The 25,683-nt window shown below is 37.0% G+C and overlaps 3 protein-coding genes across 10 annotated transcripts in view; 1 reads left to right on the top strand and 2 right to left on the bottom strand.

Annotated features, from left to right (window-relative positions):
• Nucleotides 1–17,789, bottom strand: part of lmo7a (LIM domain 7a) — a 67,945-nt gene extending 50,156 nt beyond the window's left edge. For 4 of the 6 annotated variants that reach the window (XM_077536032.1, XM_077536035.1, XM_077536036.1 and 1 more), the window contains exons 1-4: nt 17,612–17,778; nt 17,235–17,450; nt 7,764–7,834; nt 5,440–5,509 (exon numbers count right to left, since the gene is read on the bottom strand). In XM_077536032.1, coding sequence (XP_077392158.1) covers nt 5,440–5,509; nt 7,764–7,834; nt 17,235–17,303 — 210 coding nt within the window. In that variant the 5' untranslated portion in view covers nt 17,304–17,450; nt 17,612–17,778. Of the gene's footprint in view, nt 1–5,439; nt 5,510–7,763; nt 7,835–17,234; nt 17,451–17,537; nt 17,569–17,611 lie in introns of those variants that run through there. The other 2 variants (XM_077536037.1, XM_077536033.1) reach the window with 2 other exon arrangements.
• Nucleotides 17,790–18,390: 601 nt separating this feature from the next.
• Nucleotides 18,391–22,123, bottom strand: uchl3 (ubiquitin carboxyl-terminal esterase L3 (ubiquitin thiolesterase)). Its single transcript, XM_077537424.1, has 9 exons — nt 21,590–22,123; nt 21,392–21,403; nt 21,093–21,221; nt 20,813–20,969; nt 20,166–20,251; nt 20,039–20,086; nt 19,871–19,946; nt 18,987–19,045; nt 18,391–18,903 (listed from the first exon to the last, which is right to left on the bottom strand). The coding sequence occupies exons 1-9, from the start codon at nt 21,629–21,631 to the stop codon at nt 18,814–18,816; spliced, it is 699 nt and encodes a 232-aa protein (XP_077393550.1). The 5' UTR covers nt 21,632–22,123; the 3' UTR covers nt 18,391–18,813.
• commd6 (COMM domain containing 6) lies at nt 21,952–25,212 on the top strand. 3 transcript variants are annotated; one of them, XM_077537427.1, is made up of 8 exons: nt 21,952–22,496; nt 22,717–22,769; nt 22,880–22,945; nt 23,026–23,102; nt 23,166–23,253; nt 24,205–24,285; nt 24,372–24,524; nt 24,596–25,212. In XM_077537427.1, exons 1-8 carry the CDS (start codon nt 22,472–22,474, stop codon nt 24,644–24,646), a joined length of 594 nt encoding a protein of 197 aa, XP_077393553.1. In that variant the 5' UTR covers nt 21,952–22,471; the 3' UTR covers nt 24,647–25,212. The 3 variants fall into 3 exon arrangements, with proteins under 3 accessions (XP_077393553.1, XP_077393552.1, XP_077393554.1); XM_077537426.1 differs by having other exon boundaries at nt 21,955–22,496; nt 22,711–22,769; XM_077537428.1 differs by lacking the exons at nt 22,717–22,769; nt 22,880–22,945 and having other exon boundaries at nt 21,957–22,496.
• Nucleotides 25,213–25,683: the final 471 nt, after the last annotated feature.

Genomic DNA, 25,683 nt, shown 5'->3' with positions numbered 1-25,683 from the left:
CCCTTTTTTTTTTCTTATTTTTCTTTTCTTTTTTTTAAGAGAAAATTTGCAGACAGATTGTGTCGGATCCGTTACAAACGCATTGGTCACATTGCGGTCAACTTTCTCTTTTCTGCAGCAGCAGTTTTGGGCCTAAGACGGATATACACTGCAATTAGCCTCAAGTCAACTCAAGCCTGCAATGCTATTATAACAGCAGCCCGCATAGTTCACATCCTTTAAATATTCTCTGTGGGGGAACAAGTTGTGGTCAGATGTCTGTCATTGATACAAGTAATGGCTTCAATAATGGTTAAAGTTAGACAACGAGGCCTGAACGCATCAAGCACAACCACCCAGGACTAGTTTCTGGTTGCATTATTTCCAATGGGAAAAACTGCATAGAAATTTGACAAGTGAAAAAACAGCCTGTGTTCCACTTGATTAGTTGTAATATTAAAAAAATCTCATGTTTCCTTTCCACGGTGATTAATAATGGTGGTGCATGTTGCCATGGCAGCGAAGGAAAGTAAACAGTTCATTTCCACAGTGATGACGCAGCATCAGGACCAGGTGAGGGTTCAATTTGCTTGCTTGTGGATACTTTGGACGGGATGGAGGGGAAATTGAGGATCAAACTTGGAATCTGGAATCCACCAAGATGGTCCGTCCCTTCACCAAACCAAATCTAAACACGGACCCGCTTCACAACGGTACCGCGGCCCAAGCCACAGCTCGCTTATTCTTCAGCAGCAACAACACCAGACACAGACTTGCACTGACTTGGGAAGACTTCCCAAAAGACAACCAAAAGAATTTGTCTCTGCAGCCAACATTGCTAAATTTTCTGCAAAACCAGAGATGTTCTGTTTCGGTTCCCTACCCCACACACCCCCACAGAAACACACGCATACGTTTTCCTTTCTGGAGGTTTTTGTTCTTCCAACACTGTAGCCTAAATTTGATCTGGATACAGCATAACAAAACACATAGATGAAGACATAACTTTTTCAATATTTGCCTCTTATCTTGCAACACTGCATTTTCCCCTAATGTGTTTTTACTATTAATATTATTATTTTATTGATTTTTTTTAACAGATAAATACAAAGCTCATAAATGTCCCCCCTTTTTTTCTTGCATTTTCTTAAATTTTGGAAATTAATCTGCCACTCATAAATGTTTATTGATCATCACCGTGTAGGTTTATTATAGAGAGGATAACAATTAAAACATATTGTTCTTTTTCTCTCTCCATCCATCCATCCATCTTCTTCTTTTATTTTTTTTACAAATGATTACAAATGAATACAGAAACTTTTCCCCTTCTTTTTCTAGGGATGTAACGATATCCAAACATCACAATACGATATCACGATATGAAGGTCACAATACGATAATTATCAAATATTGTGGGGGCGGTTGGCAATACAAAAAAAGGTCACAATATTGCAAAAAACAAACAAACAAAAAAAACAAAAAAAACCCAAGCTCATACTAAAAAAAAAAAAAATAATTATAATAATAATATTGTGATTTTAAAATATAAAATTATTATAAATATTATAAATATTATATCTATATATATATATATATATATATATATATATATATATACACACACACACACACACACACACACACACACACACACACACACACATTGAGGCACTTACTTGCTAATGCAACCACACATTGAGTGTCTCCACATATTGACTTGGTTGACAAGCATATTACGTTCTCTTCATCTGACCATTAGCGTGGATAAGAGTCAAAACATGCCTTGTGAAAATTAAAGGGCAGTAAAAAAAAAAAAAAAAAAGTAGCTACCAGAGGGTGCTAGAACTGCACAAATGGAAATCAACCTGACTTATTGAACAGATGTGCTGCTTTTAATATCGTGGCATGACAACAACGATATATTGTGGCAGTTTTAATATCGCGATATCACAATATTACCGTTATTGTTACATCACTATTTTTTTCTTGCATTTTCTTAAATTGTGGAAATTAATCTGCCACTTCTAAATGTTTATTTTGAGCATCCCTGTGTAGTTTTTATTTTATTTATTTATTTATTTTTATGTTATAAGAGGATAACAACAATTAAAACATGCTGTCCTTTTTCTGTGCTTTTAAATTTTTGGAACTTAATATGCAGCCCAAAAAAAGTTTTAGTTTGAGCAGTAATGTGTTTAGAAAAAATCACAACAATATTGTTTTTTTCCTCAAATGGTCTTTATTATGAGAATTTAATCCCCCACCAATAAAAAAAAAAAAAACACCCGCTTTTGAACATTTTAATAATAATTGTTGCTAATCTTATGATTATGAAGCCCTTTGAGACTCTTTTGTGATTAAGGACTACGCTAATAAACTTGGCTTGCCTTTTCAGCTTCACAATTTGGGACGTGTAAACTATTTTTTTTTTTTTTTGCAAATCTCCCCCTGCTGGCTATCGGAAGTTATACAAGATTCAGCCCTTACTTTTGACAGTTTATTTATCCATTATCTGTACCTTATCCGTCTTGCTTAAAAACCTCACCCTATATGCATCGGTATTATAAGAACTGCGAGTGGCTATAAAAATGTTGACAAGTACTATTCTGCACTATTCTGACAGCAGAGTGCGAGCGAGTGAGTCATGTTTGGAAGGACACTGGTCTTTTCTCTGTGTGGTTAGCGGTAAGCGATAGCTGCCGGCCAGGCGGGAAAATTCCCGTGTATTCGCTGCAGAATTTATGACCAGGTTGGTTTCAAAAAAGGTTCGCAGACCAAGTCTTGGAAAATACCGTAGCAGATCCAGGAGGATACTTTGCCTTAACTGGCGTGGCCTGTGTGGGAATGGTTGTTCATGTCATAAGTCATGACGGTGCAGGTACATACTTTAACATTCTTAAATGAACTGCCATAGCAAGTAAAAATGACTTAAAATTACTCAACCTTTGATGATGCATTAATGGACTGCAGTTATGTACACTTATAAGAATGTATTTATTTATTTTTTACTATGGATAAAGCTCGTTTTAAGGCATTCAAGCAAGCCACGGAAAAAGACAAATACACTTTCAGATGCTCACTGAGTTGAAATCAAACAGGATTTACTGAAGTCACCCATCATTTTGTGCGACTTATGGTCTACTTTACTGTTTGTATCCCCATTGTGTTGCTTCAACTGCACAACATGTTGATTGACTGGGCCCAAGTGTGTGTGTGTGTGTGTGTGTGGGACGGGGGGGGGGGATTCTCGATAATTCCGCTAAGCAGCTGGACTCAATTACTCCCACAAGAGAGATCTGTGTAACGGGTAGGTTTAAGGCACTTTTCAAGTCTCTATTTCCCTGCAACTTGTATGCAGTCACTCCTCAAAATGTCAGCTAAGACACTCCCAAAAAGCAGAGAAAGGTTTATTCTTAAGGGAGGGTTAGCTATTTCAGTGTTAGACTTGTTTGAAGTCCCATACAATGAGTGATTGTACGTGTATTTGTAGTCTGGCATTATTTGTTGATTCGTGAACCTATCCTCCATTATTTGCTGAAAAAATAAATAAATAAATAAATAAATAAAACATCTTGGTACCATCTTGTGGAATTACAATGTTGAAGTTGAGGGAGGAGAATTGTTTAGTCAAACCATAGCCTTGTCTAATAGAAAAAAGTGCTTTACCGCCATCTTGTGGAAACTTTTGGCAATTACAAACCCTTTTTGGGCGGGTGTAAATTATTGGCACATTTTTATCATTCACCGCAGGACTCAATCACAGTCTTTCACAAATATCAGGGGTTCACTGTAATATAAAAGATTTACCTTTTAATTGCTTGTATACATATTGTTGGGTCTCCGGCTCTTAAGCTTGAATCACTCTAGAATAGCATGCAGTTGACCTCAACGAAGGCCAAACAGTGATAGTAGACAAGGACAAGGCCCTAGGTTTGTTTGTTTTTTTTTAAATAGTTTTACCGCCACTCTGTGTTTGTGTGCATATACACAGGATTACCGATAACAGATTGCAACAAAACGTTCACCAGAGCTGTAGGACAGGTACGGAATGAACCCATTTGATTTTGTAAATAAAGGTGGTACATCTTCAATTATTCAATTATTATTATTATTATTATTTATTTATTTATTTTTATTTATTTTTTTCAAATAAACTTTAAATTAATCGCCACGTCGCTTTAACTTTGACATTGGCTTTTAGTATGTGTACTGAATTATAATTTTTATTTAAGGCGTATATTTTTTGGAATCAGCTACATTTTGGTGCAAATCCAGGTAAATAAGAAGAACCAGTATTCTAATATATATATATATATATATATATATATATATATATATATATATATATATATATATATATATATATCTATCAGTGTGGTTTATATAGAAGAGCGACACAGGGAAAATGCCAGAAAAGTACATTTTACAGGAAGACTGAAAAAGTTACTTCTCCGAAACCCAAGGTGGAAAATTTCCAGTCTGACTTTGTCCCTTCATTCTGTGTAGGAGCAGTTTACACCGAACAGTGTCACATACAAAGATAGCAAAATGCCTGCTTTCACAAATATTGTGAAAAACGCTTCTTTGTAGCACTGTTACTTCCAAAAAGCAGAAAATTGCCGGGTCAATCTTCTCCCACTAATCTGTGTCATTTATAAAAAGCAGCAACACAGAAAAAGTCAGTGGCTGTGTGACAGGAGGTCTGACACTACCTCCGAAGGCAGAAAATTACTGGGCCACAGCAACACATGCAAAAGGCAGAAGATGAAAATAACTGCTTTTATGACATTGTAAAAGTGGTTTACTTCCAGCTCTGATACTACCTCAAGAATGAAAAATTGCTGGGTTGAGTATGCGCCCTCACCTTGTGTCAGTATACTGTACTGTATTATTGTTTTATTGAATCACAAAAAAATGGTGCTATTGTCAAAGTAGTAACTGATTACCACAAAGACAGGAAACTATAATAAACTATCATAAAAGAGAGAGTGGGTATTTTGAGAGGCTGTTGGCAATGATCATTCTGGTCACATTCACCTGTACATATGAAACTATAAATATAGTTGAGTATTATGGTAAAACACAACATCGTTTGTGTATATACTTTATCGGAATGGTCCAGCGGTGCTGCGACGACCAATGTCTTGCTGGGTCCCACTTACGCTTAGAACCCGGAAATATTTCTTTGGTAAAACCGCATGCATTTTTGATTGGCTGTTACATATGTGATGTTGTTGCGCCATACGCCATCTATTCAAATTCTGAAATACAGCAAAACTATTGGCAAACGGTCGGTCAAAGGGGCTTCTGTTGCGAATCTGATACCTACCTCTGAAGGCAGAAAAATGCTTAGTCATTTTCATCCCACCTTTTGGAGTTAGTGCCGTTTATACAGAACATAAAATCCCTGACCCTTTCCTCCATCATATTCAGACAAGACAAAAAGCAAAGGAAACTTACCAGACCAGCGATTGGTGTTGGCAGCCTGTTGATCCTCTTGATGATGCCAGGCTTGATCTTGTTGATCAAACTGCAGGAGACAGAACAACACAGGACGTCTGCTAGTCGGCTCTAAGTTACAGTGAATGAACAAAAAGCTTTGCAAAGCCCTGCTGTGTTTACGACAGTGTTTAATGGCGGCCACCTGGATATGGTTGAGTCAGTGGCAGTGCTGCAACTCCATGCAAACAAGATGGACCCTCCACACAAACACTGGTTTGAATAAAGACTCACAGAATATGTTTTACTGTGGCTGGAGATTTCAGAAAATCTCATGAGACTTTAGTTAAAAGTAAAAATGCAATGTCACATTTTCCGTCAAAGCCAAATAAAAAAAATCCAGACAGTTTGCTTGCTGTTGGTTGTGTTTTACTGTCGCGTGCAACAAAAACAAATTGACATGTACAAAATATAAAAATAAAATAAAAATAGAATAAAATATGTACTAAAATTAGTTTTCAATGCAAGTCTTGGGGGGCATTCAGCTTAGTGAGCATCTATGAGATTAGCCGGTTCTGCGCAGGTGCGTTACTGACGGCCAGCTGTAGGAACGCGAGACGAAGCAGCTGAGAGAAAACCAAAATGTAAAAATGACGACGACTATTAAATTACGCAAGTTCCTCGAGTCCCTCCGTGGACCTCCGTCGTGTGGAAAGAGAAGCAGCTGCTAAAAGCTAAAATGAGCGGTTTGCTAGTAAACACGTTATTTCTTATTGTGTACTGTATTTATTATGAACTATGCACTAATAAAAACAAAGTAAGTAAGTTTGTTGTGGGTCTGGAACAGATTAATTACATCTTCATTCAATTGAGTGGAAACATTACCTCGGTTTTTCAACATTTTGGTTGGTGAATGGAGTCAGAATGGATTGTGAACTGATGTTCATCAATTTATCATTTTCACCAACAGATGTCACTAAAGGGAACAAACTGAGCCTGGTATATAAAAATAAATCTTGAGGCGCGATAAGGGTCACCAAGGGAACATAAATCTCACTTTGTGTTGTAGAATGTAGCAACATCACGCAAGTTAAAGAATGCAGATGGAATGCGGCTTGAAGTTTGCCACACAATAGAAAGTTGCTGCCATTGGATCAGATAAATTGGAAGCTAAGTAGGAAACAATCGTGTTCGCGAGCCTTCTTCCGTCGATAACCAGCAGTACACAATGGAAGCAAAAGGATGATGTTGTTTTTGCAAGTGTGAAAGTGATTTAACCTTCATCCTCCTTTTCCTCATGCTGACAAAACACAGCATGAAGTTCTGATGGATTCTTCTGTGAACCAATATTGCTGGAAGACCACAACACTGAACAATATGTTGCATAATTATGGTTGTAAATTGCAGTGGTGTACGAACTGCATCACTCCAATGGCTGTTTCTCATTTTTTGTCCCATCCATGTCGCTAAGTAAGACCAACATATTACAGAATACTTACAGTAGGACGTCAGCCAAGGACAAACATTTCATTTTAATCAGAACCAGAAAATAGTAGTATACCTTTCACATAACTGCCAACCATTGGTGTATGTGTAAAAATTATTGTATTATTTCGTGAAAAACTAAGTAAAATATTGAGTAGTAAAAAGTATTTTTTTCTTCACTATTCCACTTTATATTGTTCACTATCATTCGTGTAATATTGAAATGATTTCATGTACAATTATGAAACATTCTGTAAAATGTGTTTTATAATAATATTACTGTGTAAATCACATAATTTCGTCATCTTACTATGCCTATTGCACAAACAAAAGATTGGAGATACGTTGTTTTCATTGCACAGCATCACATTATTGTCATCTTTACCACGTTAATAACATAATAGTACTGTACAACTTTTTGTCTTGAGAAATTCAAATACTATTACAGTTTTCCAAAACGTTTTTTTTTTTTGCAATATTGGAGCTTCAATCTTGTAACATAAATGCTGTGATATTTTCTGCAATTTTGACATTATGACTTAAGTCACAGACAATTCATGTGGGTCATATGTTAGTGTAATCGGCACGAATACCTTTAAAAAATGGCTTTTTGTTTCTTGACAATGTAAAACTTAGAGTGTCCTATGACTCCATTCATCTGCAGGCTATTGTTGAAACTTGTGACAGAAAAGAGCAACATGAAATAAGGCCACAGTGCATCTTCTGTTGTACAACCTTGAAGCAGAAGTTTGCTGGAGGGGAAGGGAGCAACAAGAGGGGAGTCGGCGAGGTGGGGTTGGGGGGGTTTAGGTCTGGGAAACACCAGTCATACCTAAGAAATGAAAAAGCAGTGTACTTACTCGCACAGCAGAACTCCATTCTCCAGAGCCGATCGGAAGTCTTTGCCCTTAAATGTTTTCTTGGTGACTGCCTGAGAAATAAAAGAAAAAAATAGAAGAGAAACATGTGAGGAGTGGACAAGTGCAGGCTGAGAAGAGGAGGTGCTGGTATGCAACCACGAGGGGGGAGGCAGTTGGGTGGAGAAGAAAGGTAGGATGTGGAGAACAGTAGAAGAGGAAGTCCGAGGTATTTCCTCCGGCGTTCCTACACGGCGGCTTAGGGGCAGCGCGGAGGAGCTTCAGGTGCTTCTTGAGGTGCTCTCAATCCTCCTTAAAGGGGAAGTCAAGTCCAAAATGTTCTTTACAATATGTTCTATGCGCCTACACCAATTTAAACACACAATTCTGATTAGTATTGCATTTGTGGAATATGATTTAAGCAGACAAATGCACACGTCTTGTCCATTTTGCCTTATACTGCCACTTGTTGTCGACTGAAAATTGCTTCACGGTAAAGAAAGAAAACAGGTGAGCCTGACAAACTGGAGACCGAAAGTAGACTAAACTTGATGTCTGCTAGAATCACGTTTAACACAAAGGTGGTGTAATGTGATTTTGGTGGATTTGGTCAAGACACAGGCAAACACATTCTGAGCTCCGCGGTGTGTTTTGGATGTCATAGTATTTTATTCATAAATATGACAACAGTGCGACAACTATGGGTGGGGGTGTAATGGGGATGCCACACACGGACGCAAAATTGAGTGTCTACGCAATCTCCAAGTGCCCACTTCACAGCCAACTTTACATCATATGCAAGTGGAGATCTTCTTGTAGTTCCTTTTCAATGTAGTGCACGCAGTTATCTCCTATATCTACATGCCATGTAAACTACGTAACATTCGCGCTAAATCTAATTAAATGAAATGAGAGGAGCCACCTCAATTGGGAGTCAAGTTGGCTGTGTTCACTCACACAACGGCGCAAACACACATTTCTAGCTGTGCCTGTCTACATAAATACCAAAAGAAAAAACTCCGCCCATGCACCATGTCTATACCCAGATAACATTTCCACTTCGCTTAAACGTAATTATTCATGTAGGATCATAAATTTATTCATGAAAGCGCTTGATTTCATTTACGTAAGATCACTTTATTCACTGACAAACACAATTACACCTTTTTTCATGTAACCTCACAACTTTGCTCACCATAATGACTTATTCACAAAACAATATTACAATTGTCATGTAACATGACTTTTACTCTACTTCACGCAACAATGACTTTCTTTACATAACAATCTGTTCGTAAAATGGATGGATTCACAACATTACATTTTTTTCCTCACATGATGACTACATTCATGTAAAATGATGACTTTTTTTGTCATACTATTATGACTTTTTCATGTACTATAATTTTGCGGCTTCAGTCACATACTAATTTGATTATTGACTTCACAACTTTTACGACAGTAACAGCATTTTTCCCTCATAATGTAACAGCTGCATGAACGTAACAATGCAACTTTGTTCGCTCCTAAAAAAAAAAGCATGTTTTTTTTTGTGTGAAATTAGGCTATTTCTGTATTCATGCGTTACAAAATGTTTGATAATATTATGATCTAATTCATATCAAATCCAAGTCATGAACTTGGTGTGACTTTTTTTTTAATTCACTACGACTGTTCTTGTAATATGTAATACATACTGTAAGGTTTTTTTTCTTGAAACAATTCACCTTTTTTCCTTGTAATATTACAACTTTATTTTAAAAATACTGATACTTTATATTTGTTTGAGTAGGTTTTCAAATGCACATCTGTTTAAGGGGTATCGTATTGACTTACAACTTAAAAATGCACAGTTCAACTTTTGGGGTTGTTTTTTTTGTTTTTGTTTTTTGTTTTTCTAAACATTCATCTGCGTCTGAGTTTCACTTCACATCCTCTATTGTCTCTCTTGACAGTCAAAGCAAGGCCAACCAGGTTGTAAACTGACTCTGCCTGGCTCAGGAATGACAGTGTGACATCATAATTTTAGCAGAAGACTTTTTTTATTTTTTTTTTATTTTTTTTAACTCTTACGGGATATAACTGCTGTGGGAACCCTGCGTATTTTTTTTAAGGCACGCTAATTTTATTCTAGGGTGACCAGAAGTGACAGGCAGATGTGGTATAAAAATAGCGACAATTTTTTTTTTTTAATTTAGTTTAGCAAGACAGTTTTTTTTATTATTTTTTTTATTTTTTTATTTCTATACTGCAAGGAGGCAAGGTATACACTCTAAACAAGTTGAACAGGTTGGACCAACCACATTGGTTGGTTTTGATGATTCTTCCTATTACGGCTTTTGTGTCCCATTCCCTCTCAGTGAATACAAAAGCTTGCCCAATGATTGCTCTACCTACCTTCCTTCATGTTTGGAGAGTGGCAAATTACCTGGGGATTCGATTTCAGTACATGATTTTTTTTTTTTTTGTTAACAAAACAAAACAAAACAAAATGTGTTGCTATACATCCGAACACGCCCTCTGTAACCTAACCTTAAATAAGCATCATTCCAAGCAACACGATTCAGGCTGTGACAGATGAAGAAGAAAAAAAGCAAATGTTGAAAACACGAAACAAAAAAAATTGCACAAACAAATTTGTGCATGTGCGGCCAATTGAAATTCTGCCCCCTACTGTTCAATGTCAGCAAAGGAAGAATCTGCAACTTTGACAATAAATAACATTTTATGAGTTGAAAACAAATAAACAATGCTTGCAAGAATTACGTTCTAATGTTCAGTGAAAAAAGTTCACAATTTTAAGAATAAATTCATAACATTACAAAAATTCGGAATTTTGCAACCATTATGTCGGAATATTACAAGAAAACACTTGCAATGTATGAAGAAGACGTAGTATTTCAAGAAACAAGATATCATTTTATAAGAATAAATTCACAATATTACTGAGTTAAAAAAATAACATTTAAGTAGAAAAAAAAGTCATATTACAATGAAAATATATATAATTTTACAGGAAAAAATATTCATTTTATAAGAAAGTGATAAATTTATAAGAATAAAGTCATAAACTTACAATAAAATTATTTTATGTGGCTCAAGTCCAATTATGAGAAGAATTGTATGATGAAAAGAGAGAAATGAGAAACAAATTAATATAACAGAAAAAAAAAGCAGTATTTGAAAAAAAATTGTCATATAATTCGCAAAAAGAAAAAAAAGTTAAAGCAACATAATGAAAAAGTTGTACATTACAAAAAAATTCATTTTACAAAGATCCATTTAAAATATGAGGACAATAAACAAATAGAGAATAAACTGGTAGTATTAAGAGGGAAAAAATCAATGCAATTTACATTATTAAAAAAAAATATATATCTATTAATTTTTGTTGTACATTTTTTTTAGTGCATATGCGACGACTGTGTCCCTCCCATGTAAAGTACATTCCTTTTTGTTGCATTGCCTAATGAAAAGCAGTAAAGAGTAAACCGAGTTGAAAGAGGAGGGCCGGAGGGCTCACCCAAGCATTTAACTTCTGTGCACTTAACTATCATCATTAACATCCACTCTAGCTTGCCTGTCAGATGCGTGAGACAAAAGCTCAATCACAGCAATTCTGCGTTACTCTGATTTAACTGGAACGTTTAAGAACAGCAGCCGAGATCTGGAAATCCTTGGTGCAAAGCCTGCGCTCCCCTCAAGAATGTGCTGAATGAGTCTCGTGACGGCTTTCCCCCACTATGCCCGTTACATGTTCAAGATGCCAAGAAGCGGTTTGCAGGATTTCTTCCAGTAACAGTAACAATTGTTAGGCTCTCACTGAAGATGTCAAAGTGATTCAGTGTGAAAACACACACAATGCACAAGCTATAAATAGGCAACAAATACAAAGTCAAATGGAATCCAAGTTGCTGTGTCCCAGCTTTGGAAAAAGCAGTGTTATATACTCCACTTTGGTTCAGTGCCTGTATTTATTAACATTTTTTAATTTAGAACAAAAATATGACAATGAAATGTCATATTTTTACAACAATAAAAAGTTCTCCAATTATTAAACGTATTATATTTTACGTATTTTATATTATACGTTATAATATTGCAAGGAATAAAAAGTCTTAAATTTGCAAGCGCAAAAAGGTAACGATACAACAAAAACGTTTGCAATAAAATTATATATATAAAAAAAGGAAATTTTAGTTGAAATATTGAGTAATAAAGTAAACATTTTATGAAAATAAAGTCATAATATGAGATGAATGTCAAAAGAGAAAACAAGTTTACAAGAATAAAGTTGCAATAATAAAAGGGAAAAGTTACAATTTTTAGGGAGAAAAAGTCATTACAACATTTGACGAGACATCCACATGGCTGTCTTGCCGTGTTACGCTGCCTTAATTCTGCAACATACTCCACAGTCTCCACATTGCTTCACTGGCCCGTTTTCTTGCTGCCCTCAGTCTCCTCTTACATAAAATATCTCCGGAGCCAATACATCAAAGTGTTGCTCACCTCCACTGTTGTTTGTTGTGTCGCACTCTGAGGCATTCAATACGACACGGTTTTCTCAGTTTCTCCGAAATTGACCTACCCCCGCCACAAGCAATCGAAAAGCACCATAAAAACAACGCTTGTTAGGTGCCATCTTGCATCCGTATTAAAGACAATGAAACCGTACTATGCAAAAGAAACATTCCTCTATCCACTAGATGTCAGTACATGCAACATGCTGGTCCTTGTATTTCGTCAGCGAGCCAATAACGTTATCTGGGCTGAGCACAAATAATCGCAGGAATTGAGTCTGTGACCACAGCTAATGTTTATTCATGCAGACCACTGAGGCGCATCAGTATTTGCACCCCACCCCACCCACCAAATGTTCCTAAAATCTTTTGTTCTAGAAAAGGACAGCGTCATGGTTCATCAGGGTCCAACTCGGGCATTCTTTGAATCCAGTCCAGTCCAAAATTACAGGGCTCGACGTACATTGTTGATACAACACTGCATCAACATATAAAATCAACGAGAGCATCCTTGTCTGAGGTCTTCGTGCGCTTAATTGCTCTGGGCCACAAGTTGAACGCTGCCACGTTGAGGCGACTAATGACCAGTCTGTACGACAAAAAATAAAGGCAGTGTGGGTCACTCCAGCGATTCTTTGAGGGCCACAAATCACAAAGAGGCGAGGAGAGTTTATTTTGGTGGAACACATTAAACGCTGGCCAAAAAACATATTTTCGTCCACTGTTTGAGATGCTTTCCACTACCACAATGAATTTGCAGGTTAATGGAATGTTCTGTGCCTAAGAGTCTTAAAATCATATTGTATGTAATTACACCCTCTAGCAACACTATTAGGACCGCTGAATGAGGTAACTGAAACATTTATATCTGTTCACGGTATGATACAGCTCAGTTCTAGAGTCATTTTAAAGACATTTCCAATCCATTTCTTAATGGACTTCAGTTTTTTTCCCCATGCTTTTAAATCCCTGCTTCCGCAATTAAAAGCCACTTGCCTCGTCACAACCCCCTATCCCTGACCTTGGTCACCAATATAACGAATGGACATGCAATGTATTAAAAAAATATGCCATTAATGAAATATAAAATATTAGGGGTGTTAAAAAAAATCGATTCGGCAATATATCGCGATATTACAGTGCACAATTCTCGAATCGATTCAATAGGAAGCCGAATCGATTTTTAAACATCCATTTTTGATGGAAAAATATTCAACAAAACGTCACACCTTAATCATGGAACAATGTCATATTAATGGAACATTAAGTCTTAATATTTTATTAATATTTATTTACTTAATATTTGTTTTGTTAAATACAGTGGCTCACAGTTATGACTGAAGTTTCAGATAAATAATACATTTTCATACAAATAAAGAAAAGCTAACAGTATATATAGATGCTTGGATTTGGTTGCGGGGCCATCTTGAAGGGAAACCACAGAGGATTATGTTACCTTTGATTGGCCGCTTTGTTCCAGCGGATGCCAGTTAGACAAAGGGGGTAGGGGGGCACATCAAAACTAGCCTGATTATACCTTTACTGGTTTAACCTTCAATCAGCTAAACTTACCTTAAAAGTACTTAATAGTCTCATGCTGCATTCTCGGTAATACATTTCTGTGGAAAAAATGTTGCCATGATTACCAAAAAAGGTGACAAAAAAATTCTGCACTTGCAATTCAGCAGATAGAATTGATGTATTTCTAACATACATACATTATATTTAATACTGAGGAGTGTTCAACTGATAGTGTTCAATGAATTAGGTGAAGGAATAAGGTCACGTTAGCATATGTGTGTTACAACCACAATGATGGATCTGCTCGACCAATGAGTGGCTAGCGATGGGTGCATCTCGTAGCTAATAGTAGCAAAAAAAAACAAAAAACGGCTGCTTTTGCCACTATTACACTAAAAATTAAGCACATTAAGTGTTGTAAAAGGACAATAGTGCAGAGTATAGTGTAGTTCCACAAAATTCCACAAAAAGATATATTGTCCAATGTGCGTATAAGGGAAAAAATACACAGATGTGTGCTGTGGGTTGGGCAATCAACAAATGCGGGTGTCAAAGCTAGCGTTGCACTAGTGATGGGAAAATGAAGCTTCATGAACCACTTACATTATTTATTTTTCATTTATTTATTTTTTTTTACACCCCTTTATATGACACTCTTGTTTTAAAGATGCAATTGAAATGAATCAAGCTGAGTTTAAAGATGCAGTGAAAATTGATTCAATTTCCATTCCCTCTTTAACCAAGAGCACCATCTACAGGAGGAAAAAAATACTGCAAGTGGTTCATGAAGCTTCATTTTTCCCAGGGAAATTGCAACATCATATTCCATTGTGCACCACATACACTAATAATATTGTAAAATAAACTTCCAGAAAGCTATCAAATCTGTTTTAACTGCCACTCTCACAAAGGATTTTTTTCTTTCTATTTTTTAAAGCAGTTGTATGCAATTTGCTATTTTTGGCATACACATATACTGACATGAAGGCTCAGCTCTGCAGCCAGACCAGTCACTCCCTGACTGGTGCTTAAGTTTTCAATAATCTTAAACAGGGTTCCCCAACCACTATATGTGGCAGCACAGATTGACCAAACCAAAATATTTTATTGAGCAGATCAAAGAACTGCAATTGGCTGGCGACCAGTCCATGGTGTACGCCGCCTTTCACCCGAATTCAACTGGGAAAGGCTCCAGCACAACCACAAGTTCCACAACCCCAATTAGGATAAGCACAATAGAAAATTGATAGATGGGTAATCAAAGAGGAATGTTAGTTAGCATCTAGTTATGCTAATCCATCAAAATATGCCAACGGAAACTGATCAGTGTGTAAACAAGTTGGAGACAGCTGATCGAGAGCAGTAGGCACACCCCCTTATTTATTGATAGACCTCCAAACATCCATGGAGTCATAAGCATGGTATCCTGATTAATTACTTCTAGTGGATTTATTTCATCCAAAAAACACGTGCTATCCTTCAAAGTGTAAGTTTAGCTGGAATGGTCCGCATGTCCCGACTGGCTACACACTCGCTACATAAAGTACAATTTTGCTTCATATTTTTGACGGATTTAAACGACACTAACAAGTCTTCCACACAGCTTCAGGCTTCAGCTGCCAGTAAATCACGGGAATCACAAGAAGACAAAAACTGTGTTTTAGTCCCCAAACAAGAAGAGGTCAGAAACGTTACAATGCTATGGTAGATTTGTGGATGTATTTCACTTTTTCTCAGACTGCAGATGAAAAATGAATATAAAATAACAAGAGTATACACAAAAAAATGCAGGAAAAGAGGTACAACCAAGAGGGGCAACACTTCAAATCGTTTGAGTCATCTCTGTGGTGAAACATAATAGGCCTCGCAAGCATATTGCAGCGTTTGTACCGTAGTCATTTCTTCCTGGGCCATAAAAACAGAGATCGTTTTGGCAATGTTAGCTTTCATATACAAATGTAAAAAAGAAGAAGAAGAAAAAAAGTAAATGTATCTTTTGCACATTCTCCTGCTATTCCCTTACTGTTTGTTTTGTAAGGATGCCATGCTGGGGGCCTCAAATGCAGGAATGTGTCCGTGTGACAAACTGCAAAGCATTTAAGAATAACTTTTTAACATTGCCACCACCATTACTAACAACAACACTCAAGCCTCTGTTTCACGTTGTGTGAAGCAGATCCTCGTTAATCATTCAGCAGCCAACGGACCCAAAAATACTCTTCCCCATGCCTAGCCCTCTCACATTAAAACCACAACCATTGCGCATTGGCTTTTTACCTTCTACCTGTACGAGCTGGTGGGCTTCCTTATGGAATCTTGGTGCCCCGCGGCTACAATGGGCCAGTGTGCGCGACACTGATGTCACACTGAAAGCATTCACATTCCCGCCACCTCATGAAATTGGAACAATATTTGTTTAGCTACAAGCTGTGCACAAGCAGCGGACCCTGGTGAGAGGAGAATACGTGTGATGAGGAAACATTTTTTGGCTACTAAACACAGCCTAGTGGTGACACTAGCTACTTACATGCCATGTTCTTATCAAATTACCACTAGATAGAGATGGTTTGGACACTCCCATTCAAATCTGTCACTCACATATTCAGTTGTGGACATAAATTGTCATTTTAGGGCTTAAATTGATTTGTTCTTTTTTTTTAAGTAATGATATACAATATTGACCAATATCAACTCAGAACAATTAAGTCCAAGAACCTCAATGAAGATCTAGAAGGGCAGTTGTAGTGTGACGAAGCTGGAGAGGTTTTTTGGAGCCATTTGCAATCAAGTGCCACCACCAACCAAATTACCACTTTAAACAACTGTACATACAAGTTGTCACGCCACTGGGAGAAGACCTCAACTGTCACCCTCGCAGAAAAGGAAATTGTTTAGGTGATTCAATGTGTGGCTTATGCAGTATGTTAACCCTAACGAGTGAGCAGTCCACCTGATGGTACTGGGATAAAACCGTTAAAAAGTTAGAATGAGAAAATAATAAGCCTGAGATTGGTACACAGACAATAAAAACATAAATAAATAAAAATTCAGATTTCTTGAACACATACAAATGAATGAACATTTCATTAAACAATTAAAAATGTGTGTATTTGTTGCAGTGATTTGAAGACGTATGAAAAACAAGGTACATTTTAATAATAAAATGTTGGATACAAAGCTAAAGTTTGAGTTATCTGTTACAAAAGATACACCACTGTATGTGAGGAGGGAAAAAATAATTTCAATGACTCATCAACATGTGACACTAGATTATGCTAGTCGTTTACTCCTAAAGTTTTTTTTTCCCTCTCAGCTTGCAACTTGTCAACTAAGTAAGAAATCTTCCTTTTCATGATAAAAACAACATCTCCGGCCACATATAATTGACCTCAATGTCAGAAGAAAGCCAAAAGAAAACTTGTGCACTCACTTCGATCCACCTCTGAGCCTCCACGTACGCATCCTGGCAGCTCACCGTGGACTGCTCTCGCCATTCCATCACACCGAAACGTCTTGTAATTCTTTAAACTGAACTGGGCGTCAATGGATTACACGTCCACAGAGGTGAACATTATTGTACTCCCTTTCGCTTCTAGACGTCCGAAACTCGCCGAGTGGACCAACCAGGTGACATTTGCTAATCTCGCTGTGAACAAAACAAAACGAAACAGTTAAATGCATTCTATTGTTGTACGCGTGCAAGGTGGAACAGTCACGCATTCTTTTGCCTCACATCACATCACATGATCACACGGCTCCAACCAGACACACCTGTCTACTATGCACCAAGTACTGTATTATCTTTACCTTTTAATTGTTCTCCCACGCAGAAGTCACGTACAGTCGGGAACCATATTCCACGGATTCTGTTAAAGTGTCTAAGATGAGGGAGACCTGTGGATCCCCTCCTAATACGTTCTTCATAAATTGTCCGAGTTCCCCTTGAAGAGATTACAGTAACTTTTTTTTTTCTTTTAAAATAAGTAGGCACACAATTTATCCCTGCAGCGACACGTTGTGGAAGTTGACGTGTACTACAGGGTACTTGTTGACGCTGTGGAGTGCCTAAATTGAGTCTACACTAATTGAAGTGTAATTCAAAAGCTTGGTGATTAAATGCTGCCTCAGCAACCTCAGTCAATGAAAATGCAATTCGGTTCTCACTTCGTGTGTTGTTGTGGAAACAATGTGAAAGATGCTGGATGTCTTTTTTTCATTTAGTCCCAAAAGTAAAGTCCTTTTTCTATAAAAATTTTCGATTTGTATTTCCATTTAAAAAAAAGATTTAAAAAAAATCAAGAGACCTTTGTTGCCCACACCAGGAGAACAAATAAAAGTATTTTTGTTACATTACATTTAAAATGAAATTCAGTCAAGCTCAGTCAATGATTACTTACAAGAGCAAACAAACAAACAATCAAAAATCTACAAATATATCGCAGGTGCCAAACCACAAGTATGCGGGGTCGACTGTAAACAAGAGAGGGTAAGTTATTTAGCATTTAAGCTAATCTGGTTTCCTTCAAATTATACTGTACATTAAAATGCACTCAGCTCATCAGTACAAATGACAAAAAGACATGACATTAATTTTAGCTTTTAATTGAGAAGAGTTTTACATGATTACAAAAAACATAAGCTCCGTTCACAAGGACACGGTGTCTTGACTTGGCCTGGTGCTCAGGAGGAGAAATGCTTGATTAGTAAGCGCTTCATAACATCGTCTTTAGCGGCCATAACTGCCGCCAACAGTGAAAACCGTGCTCAATTTTGTAAACATTTTTGTGCAATAAGTTAGCACATGAAGCATTTCACAAAGAATCTCATCCAACTCTGGCAAATAATTCATGGACGTTTTTTTTTTTGGTTGTTTGTTCTAATTTAAAAAAAAAAAAAAAAGTTCATGAGCTTCCCGCAAATCAGTAGCTGACCTATGCTGAAGATGCAGATAAGCCAGCACTTGAGAATGTTTTGGCAGTGAAAATATTTTCTCCTATCAAGGGATCGCTTCAGTAAGAATCTTTGGAGAGGGCGATGATGGTAAAGCGGACCTCCTGCGGGTCGCGCGCCATGAAGGTCTTACAAACCACCGAAGCATCCTGCAATGAAGAGGAGTTTGATGTTGACGTTTTGCTTTTTACTACAATACCATCAGTTTTTGTTTTATTTGGCACCATCTTACCTCAAGGAGAGTATCGTCCTTGGTTTTCCCATGAAGAATGGGGAAGGGTTTACGACCATCTGAATGAGGGGAAAAAACACTCTGTAAATTAGATGAATAACAAATGTGTTTTGTTTTTAATATTTATCAATAAAAACTATGGAAAAAGAAAATATCAAACTGTCGTATAATCGTAATATCAGAAATGTAACTGTTACACAAGTGCTTTAAAAAAAAAAAAGTTCAGCCATTAGGAGGTTAAAAAAAATAAAATAATTTTTAATGACAAATCAAATCATGCAAAGCATTTTTGCATAGCAGATAAGCTTCATGCTTATATTTTACCATTGTTTCAGGGTAAAAACGAGCGAGTTGTTAAAATGTTTTTTTTCATATGGAAATAATCTGTCTGCGTCAAAATCTTTTAACTGTCAGACATTGAAAATTCATGCTTTGTAAATAAGTAAAAGTAAGGTCTAGGTTCAGCACAAGTAAAAGTGTAAACCACTGTTTAAAAAAAACAACAACAACAAAAAAAAAAAAACACACACCCACACAATAGAACACCCTACCTTTGCCTTGATGCCAAGTGTATCGTGACCCTGAAGTCTGACTGCTCTGAACGCCAGTCTGTTTACGTCAGGTAACTTTCTGCGTATAGTCTTCTTTTTACATTAACCCAAACCTTTGGATTATGTGACGCAAAAAAATAATGATATAATATAATATAATATAATATAATATAATATAATATAATATAATAGCAAATCACGTGGCTAAATTTATCCTTGGTCATTCAATGTGTTGAAGTCAAATTTTCTGCGACGTTAAATGCATGTTTTGCTTGAACTGATGGTAAAATGTTATATACGTTAAGGCACATCCAAAGACTGTAGTTAGCTCACCTAATTCATACAATTGCCCTCCAACATTCACAAAAGCTATAAAGTGAAGGTTGACTTTCTCGTCTATGCTTGGAGCCTGCAAAAGACAAAAAATAATAATAATAATACAAAAACACCACATCACAATTTTCAATCAAATCCAAGTCATGACCAAATCCAACAACATACCTCAGTCTGTCCCTCCTGTGCACTGGATTCATGTGTGACACGTATACTCTGAAGATAAATACAAGGATTACTTGTAAGCTGATGTTAATGCAAAAAACTCATGCCAATATGTTCCTTTCCGGCGTACCTCGTCTGTCTCCAGGGAGGCACCTCTTTCCTGCGGACTCATTTTACAGGTGCGATCGACAAACTTCTTCAGAACTGAGTCAGACTCTAAAAATAAATAAATAAATAGTACAGAATAGGCAGCATGATTGAGTAGTTATTATGTCTGCCTCTAGCATACCTATGTGAGGACAAGCATGATTTAACAAAAAAAAAAAAAAATGCTACACTACATTGGGTAAAAACACACAACAAAAAAAATCCTTCCAATCATATTACTGATTGCAGAGTGGAGCTTCTAAAGTCAGACACCACACCGATAACCCCTCTGGCACCAGGACAAATTGGTAACAGGGATGCACGATAATTATTGACGTAATATTGGGAGAAAACTCAGGAATAGATACAATTCTTTATAAGCACCACTGGCATGGAACAGGGAGCCAAGTGTCCTCCCTACCTGTATATCTATATACAACCTTGTGGGGTAATATTTGAGTCCTAAGAGCAGCAGGAGTCAGGAGAAGGGTGCAAATACTAATGCCAGATGCTCCCACTTAATTCAGGTTCTGTTATTTCTTAACCGCTGTAATTTTGCACGTTTGCTGTCCAAAAGAAGCTGATGCCTCCATGCTGAATTGTTGCCATCTTAGAGCAATGACAACTCACCAAATTCCAGGTGTGCCAGGTTGTTGGCTACTGCGTGAATCAGTCCTATTGTGCCGCACGCGTTCCCGATCGTTTGCCTCATGAAATAGACGTCGGGGGACACTTCCTGCCGCTCACTCCTCAGTCTCTCTTCCTCTTCTTGCTTGTATGTTTCATACTAGTTAACAGATTACAAAATAATTATTATATCTACACTACAAGTTGTTTAAACCAAATCAATTGCTCCCATATCCATTTGCCACCCATGCATTGGATTTTGCAAATCTAAATGTGTACGTACCTTCTCTGTGATGGGGAAGAGGAGCAGGACAGCACAAACAGGTCTTGGCACCATGCTGAGCATATCTGGATCCAATCCATACACGTCTCCGAACTGCCAGGTTTGCTTCATGCCCAAAGAACTGACAAACTAGGCACACAATGATTAACTTTTACTTAATATGGCGTAATTCACTAATCGCAATTTACTACATTCAGTTAATGATTGAACGCAACATTGTTGTTCAGGGCCTTATTCCACATTCAAGGGGCTTTTGAACTTGTTTGTCAATAAATTCATTCATTTAAAGCCACACTCACCTTCGTCATGACCTGAAAAGACAAAAAAGAAACAGAAACATTAGCTAAAATTTCGTAAATATGATTACAACAACTAGAACACTATTAGCTTTTGTTCTGGTTGCTAACACTAGGTAGCCAGCCCGCACATATGTTTTGTATTTTCTTGCCACGCAAATGTGTTTTAAATATAAGGAATAAACAGACATCAACACCTACTTCGGGATTAGCCTCCAGAGGCAACCAGGTTGGGGAGCTCATTCTGAAAAACAAATTCAGTTAGTTTCCTTGCAATAATGAGAGAAGTAAGTAGATTTTCCCAAGCGACTTTGACAGCCGGGCTCCGCTTCCGCGTCGGTAAACCTCACTCACCATTTAACAACGTCGAGAGGGGAGACAGCTTCTGTTATGCATGAAATTGCACAAGTATTTAGACATTTCTTCACATTAAATACATTTATTTTATTTAATTATAATTTTAAACGTTAAATAGTTACATAATTGCTATCTGTCGTCAAAATAATCCCCCCCACAACATTTAAATCGCATACCACCACCCACAGAATGGAACATTCCAGAAAAGAGGGCGGACTTTGGATACGGTTTTTCTTTTGCTTTCGTATCTGAATCAAATGCCGTGCAGATATAAATTGATATAAAATGGTTATATAACTAAAAATACATTTTAAAAGTATTCTTATATCAAAAGAACACAGAAAAACGCCGCCAAATAATCACACCTGTAACTATATAAAGCTTCGCAGTGTGTTGCATTTACGTACAGACGTCATATAGGGGCGCCATTGTCGTCCATTCCATTTAATCCATGCGAAAAAGCAAAGTCGGAGATATTCTTAAAATTAGATCAAATTGACATAAATAGTTGATGTTTCTCATTTTGGGTGTAAATTGCAGAATTTATTTATAATTGCATACATACAGAGTAACAAGTAGCATGTCAAACACTGCTTCACAAAATACGTTTTTTTCAACTACAAATAACTGATTCACGTGATGACCCGGAAGTGGTTTAAACCTGTTTTTTTTTTTCTACATCATCAACACTTCAAGAACATTGCTCTGCAAAACTGAACTCTGAGGATGCCATCCGTAGACCACTCTCTTGGTGTGTGCAATAAATATTCTTTTGTGTATGTGTAAAATGCATGTAATTTTAACCTAAAACCTCGTTTGTGTTACATAGAACTGGTTGTTACAACTTCATACATAGTAGCGCTAGCTTAGCACCTTAACTGGGGAGAACTGGTTAGTTAGTTATATGTTAATTTTGAGGGTCCACGTGAAATGCACGTTTTATCTTTGATGTCATTGCTTGTAAGGGACAGACAGCGTTGTGGAGAACATCTGCAGACTCAATCCAGACTTGTTAGCAGAACCAGTGAGTAAATATGACACTAGAAATATTCCTACATTCCAAAACAAATTTCTTTATAGCAGACCTGAAACAGAGTTTGCACTTAAAATATCAATATATCTTATGATCTCCAGTGTCAGCACGTCCTGAGTTATCTGCAAGGGCAGACAAAAGGAGTTGATTCGGCAGAAATGTGTGATGTGAGCAAATACACTAGATGGAATCTGTGTTTAAATAACTCAATTTTGTGACCTGCAGTACTATATTGTGCAATGTCCAGATATTTCAGCGAGCTGGAGTCACACTTGGCCATGAATCTCTACAGAGCATCATCAGATTCCTCTTGCTAACGTTCAGGTATAGTTCAATGTAGTGGCACAGTTGTCCAAATACATAAAGATAATACTTTATAATTTTCAGGTCTGCTGCGAAGAGCAAACTTGCTGCAGATGATCTTGTGTCAAGGCTAGAAGAAGGCAGCAGAAAGTGGTCCAAAGCTTCGCTCCAGGTTCAGTGTCTTTCATCAACTTTAAAGAAAATTACCCATTATTTGGTAACACACTAGACATCATGTTGAACACACGAGAAAAGCCTCATTTAAACAAAATGTTACCAATACTCTGCCTAATTTTGAAGCTGAGCAGCAAGCTTTGTTGATGCTCTATATCAATTTACATGCAAAATGATATACTTTCCCAATGAAGGTAAATACATTCAAGGACAAATACAGTCTACAGTTCAAAAAGATAAATCATAAAGGCTAGACCAAGCAAAAATAAATACAGCCAATCATACAAAACTAGATGAAGTGCTTTTAGTAATGACATAAAACTGTCCAAATTCACATACAGAGTGTATTACAGAATTAACTTTTGAATCTGATTCTATTTGAGCTACAATATGTTGCTAACCAAAACAGCAGCACTCAGTGTCTGATGAATTAAAGTCTAGAGCCATAGTGCATTTTGTAAAAGCGCTTTATGAATAAAGTTGAGTTCAGTCAAAAGTTTATCTTGTGTTATGTGGAGATGGTGACTTGACTTTAATGACGATTTTTGCTAAAGTGCACTACAATAAATAACGCAAGATTATCCACAATGTCGAATACAGTACTGTGCCTCTTTTTTTTTTTCACCCAGGTCAGTCGTAGTTCTTATTTCCCTAAAACAAACCATTAATTTAAGACCAGTTTCACATGACATACATTGTACTACACCTGCAATACTCTATAACATTATTCTAATATGCTTCCATCTGCAGTTGAATAATAATCACTATGCACAAGGCTAATAAGTCATTGGAAATGATGTGCTAACACTGCTAGCAAATCTCAATCTATTTGCTTTCTACCATATTTTAGGTATATCATCTGCTGCTAGATGTTGACATGTTTTTTGTTTTTTTAAATGCTACATGTTTTTTTTCTCAAAAACATCTGTTTGTGTGTTCCTTACTTCAGGTGCTCCACAGCTTGTGGAGTGAACATGGAGAATCGGTGCAAGTCCAACAAGCCACCCAGGACTTGCTCAGCGTCGGTCGGGTAATCCCAACACAACATACGAACCTTGCTCGTTTTATGTGTACAATTCGTGAACTTGTATGTTTACTTGTTGTTGCCATTTGTAGCTTGTAGACATGCAGTGGAAGGTGGGCCTGGCAGTGAGCTCTGACACCTGCCGCTCGCTCAACTCGCCCTTTGTGACCATTCTGCTGAAAATCGCTGAGCCGTCGGGCCAGATCAGCCAAAAGGCTTTTGAGATGACCGTCCCGCAATTTCAGGTACGCATCAGCATATTCAGTGCCATTTATTCCACTATAATAATATGACTTAACGTTTTGTTTCTTCACAGAACTTTCACAAGCAGATGAAGGAGCTGGCGGCTGTCATGGAGACTATTTGATGGCACATGACACACATTTTCACATTATTGAATGATGTTTTGTATTGTTGAGAGTCGCTCCATTCATTCTTCCACGGACAAAGACATCACAAATGGTAAAAACAAACAAACCAACAAACAAACAAAAAACATTCAGCTTTTGCACCACCAAGATTGACCTGTGAGGGGCAGCATAGAGCCACCGGGCATCCAGAATAAATTTAACACCAAGTCATTTTATTTATATAGCGCTTTCAAACATATACATTGTGTTTAGAAATTCTTCACATTTGTTAGACTTGGGACTGGGAGGAAGAAATGCCTGGCGAGGGGGAATGACGATTAGGTTAGCACGAGACTCACAGCATCTTTAAATTTCAAGAAATCAAATAACCTCGAACTCATTTGTTTGGTTTACAAAGGTAATGTTGTAAAATGAGTTGTGTTGTGATCATAGTTTGTGGCATCTAAATGTTTTTAGAGGTGGATGTCAGTTATTTGCACTTGTGAACAGTAGGGTTCATTGTATCCTGCTTTGGTGGGCAATGCGTAAAAGGCACAGTCAAATAATAAACGCCTGATCTTTTGTTGTGGCAATTTTGTGAAGGATAAAGAAGTGGGTTGTCAGTTTGGTAAGCTCGAGTGCTCTCCTGTCTTGGCTGATAAGGTTGCAGCTGCTATTTTAAGGACCCTTGGATTCATGGCACGTGGTATGTGCAGTGGTGGTTTCCACAGTTAACATTCTCATTAATATAATAAAGTCTTTTAATCAATTAATTAAATTGAATTCCAAACCATTCCCTTTATAAAATAATGGCCCAATTTAGTCTTTTTTTTTCCAGTTTTTTTTCTTCAGAAAACATGAAAAACTACCAAATATTAAATATGTTTAGTGTTTACTAATAATTTCATTCTAGGGGTAGAATTGAGTAATACTAAAATTATTGGTGTGAACATGAAAAATGGAATGTAACTAATTATTTTATTGTAAAAGTTTTATTTCACAATATTTTTTTTAAATATGTTCCAGTTGCCTGGTTGTTCCAAGCATAACAACA

The sequence above is a fragment of the Festucalex cinctus genome, chromosome 11 (assembly GCF_051991245.1).
Source record: "Festucalex cinctus isolate MCC-2025b chromosome 11, RoL_Fcin_1.0, whole genome shotgun sequence".
Lineage (NCBI taxonomy): Eukaryota > Metazoa > Chordata > Actinopteri > Syngnathiformes > Syngnathidae > Festucalex > Festucalex cinctus.
This window is presented reverse-complemented; position numbering and strand designations above follow the sequence as displayed.

Bases quoted from the DNA above. Each gene is read 5' to 3' on its own strand.
- uchl3 (XM_077537424.1), bottom strand. From the start codon at position 21,631: ATGAGCTCCCCAACCTGGTTGCCTCTGGAGGCTAATCCCGAA. The intron at 20,087-20,165 runs GTACGCCGGAAA...ATTTATCTTCAG, and splicing joins CCTCCCTGGAGACAGACGAG to AGTATACGTGTCACACATGA. The intron at 19,046-19,870 runs GTGAGCTAACTA...CCCCTCATTCAG, and splicing joins AGGGCAATTGTATGAATTAG to ATGGTCGTAAACCCTTCCCC.
- commd6 (XM_077537426.1), top strand. From the start codon at position 22,472: ATGCCATCCGTAGACCACTCTCTTG. The intron at 22,497-22,710 runs GTGTGTGCAATA...ATTGCTTGTAAG, and splicing joins ATCCGTAGACCACTCTCTTG to GGACAGACAGCGTTGTGGAG. The intron at 23,254-24,204 runs GTTCAGTGTCTT...TCCTTACTTCAG, and splicing joins GGTCCAAAGCTTCGCTCCAG to GTGCTCCACAGCTTGTGGAG.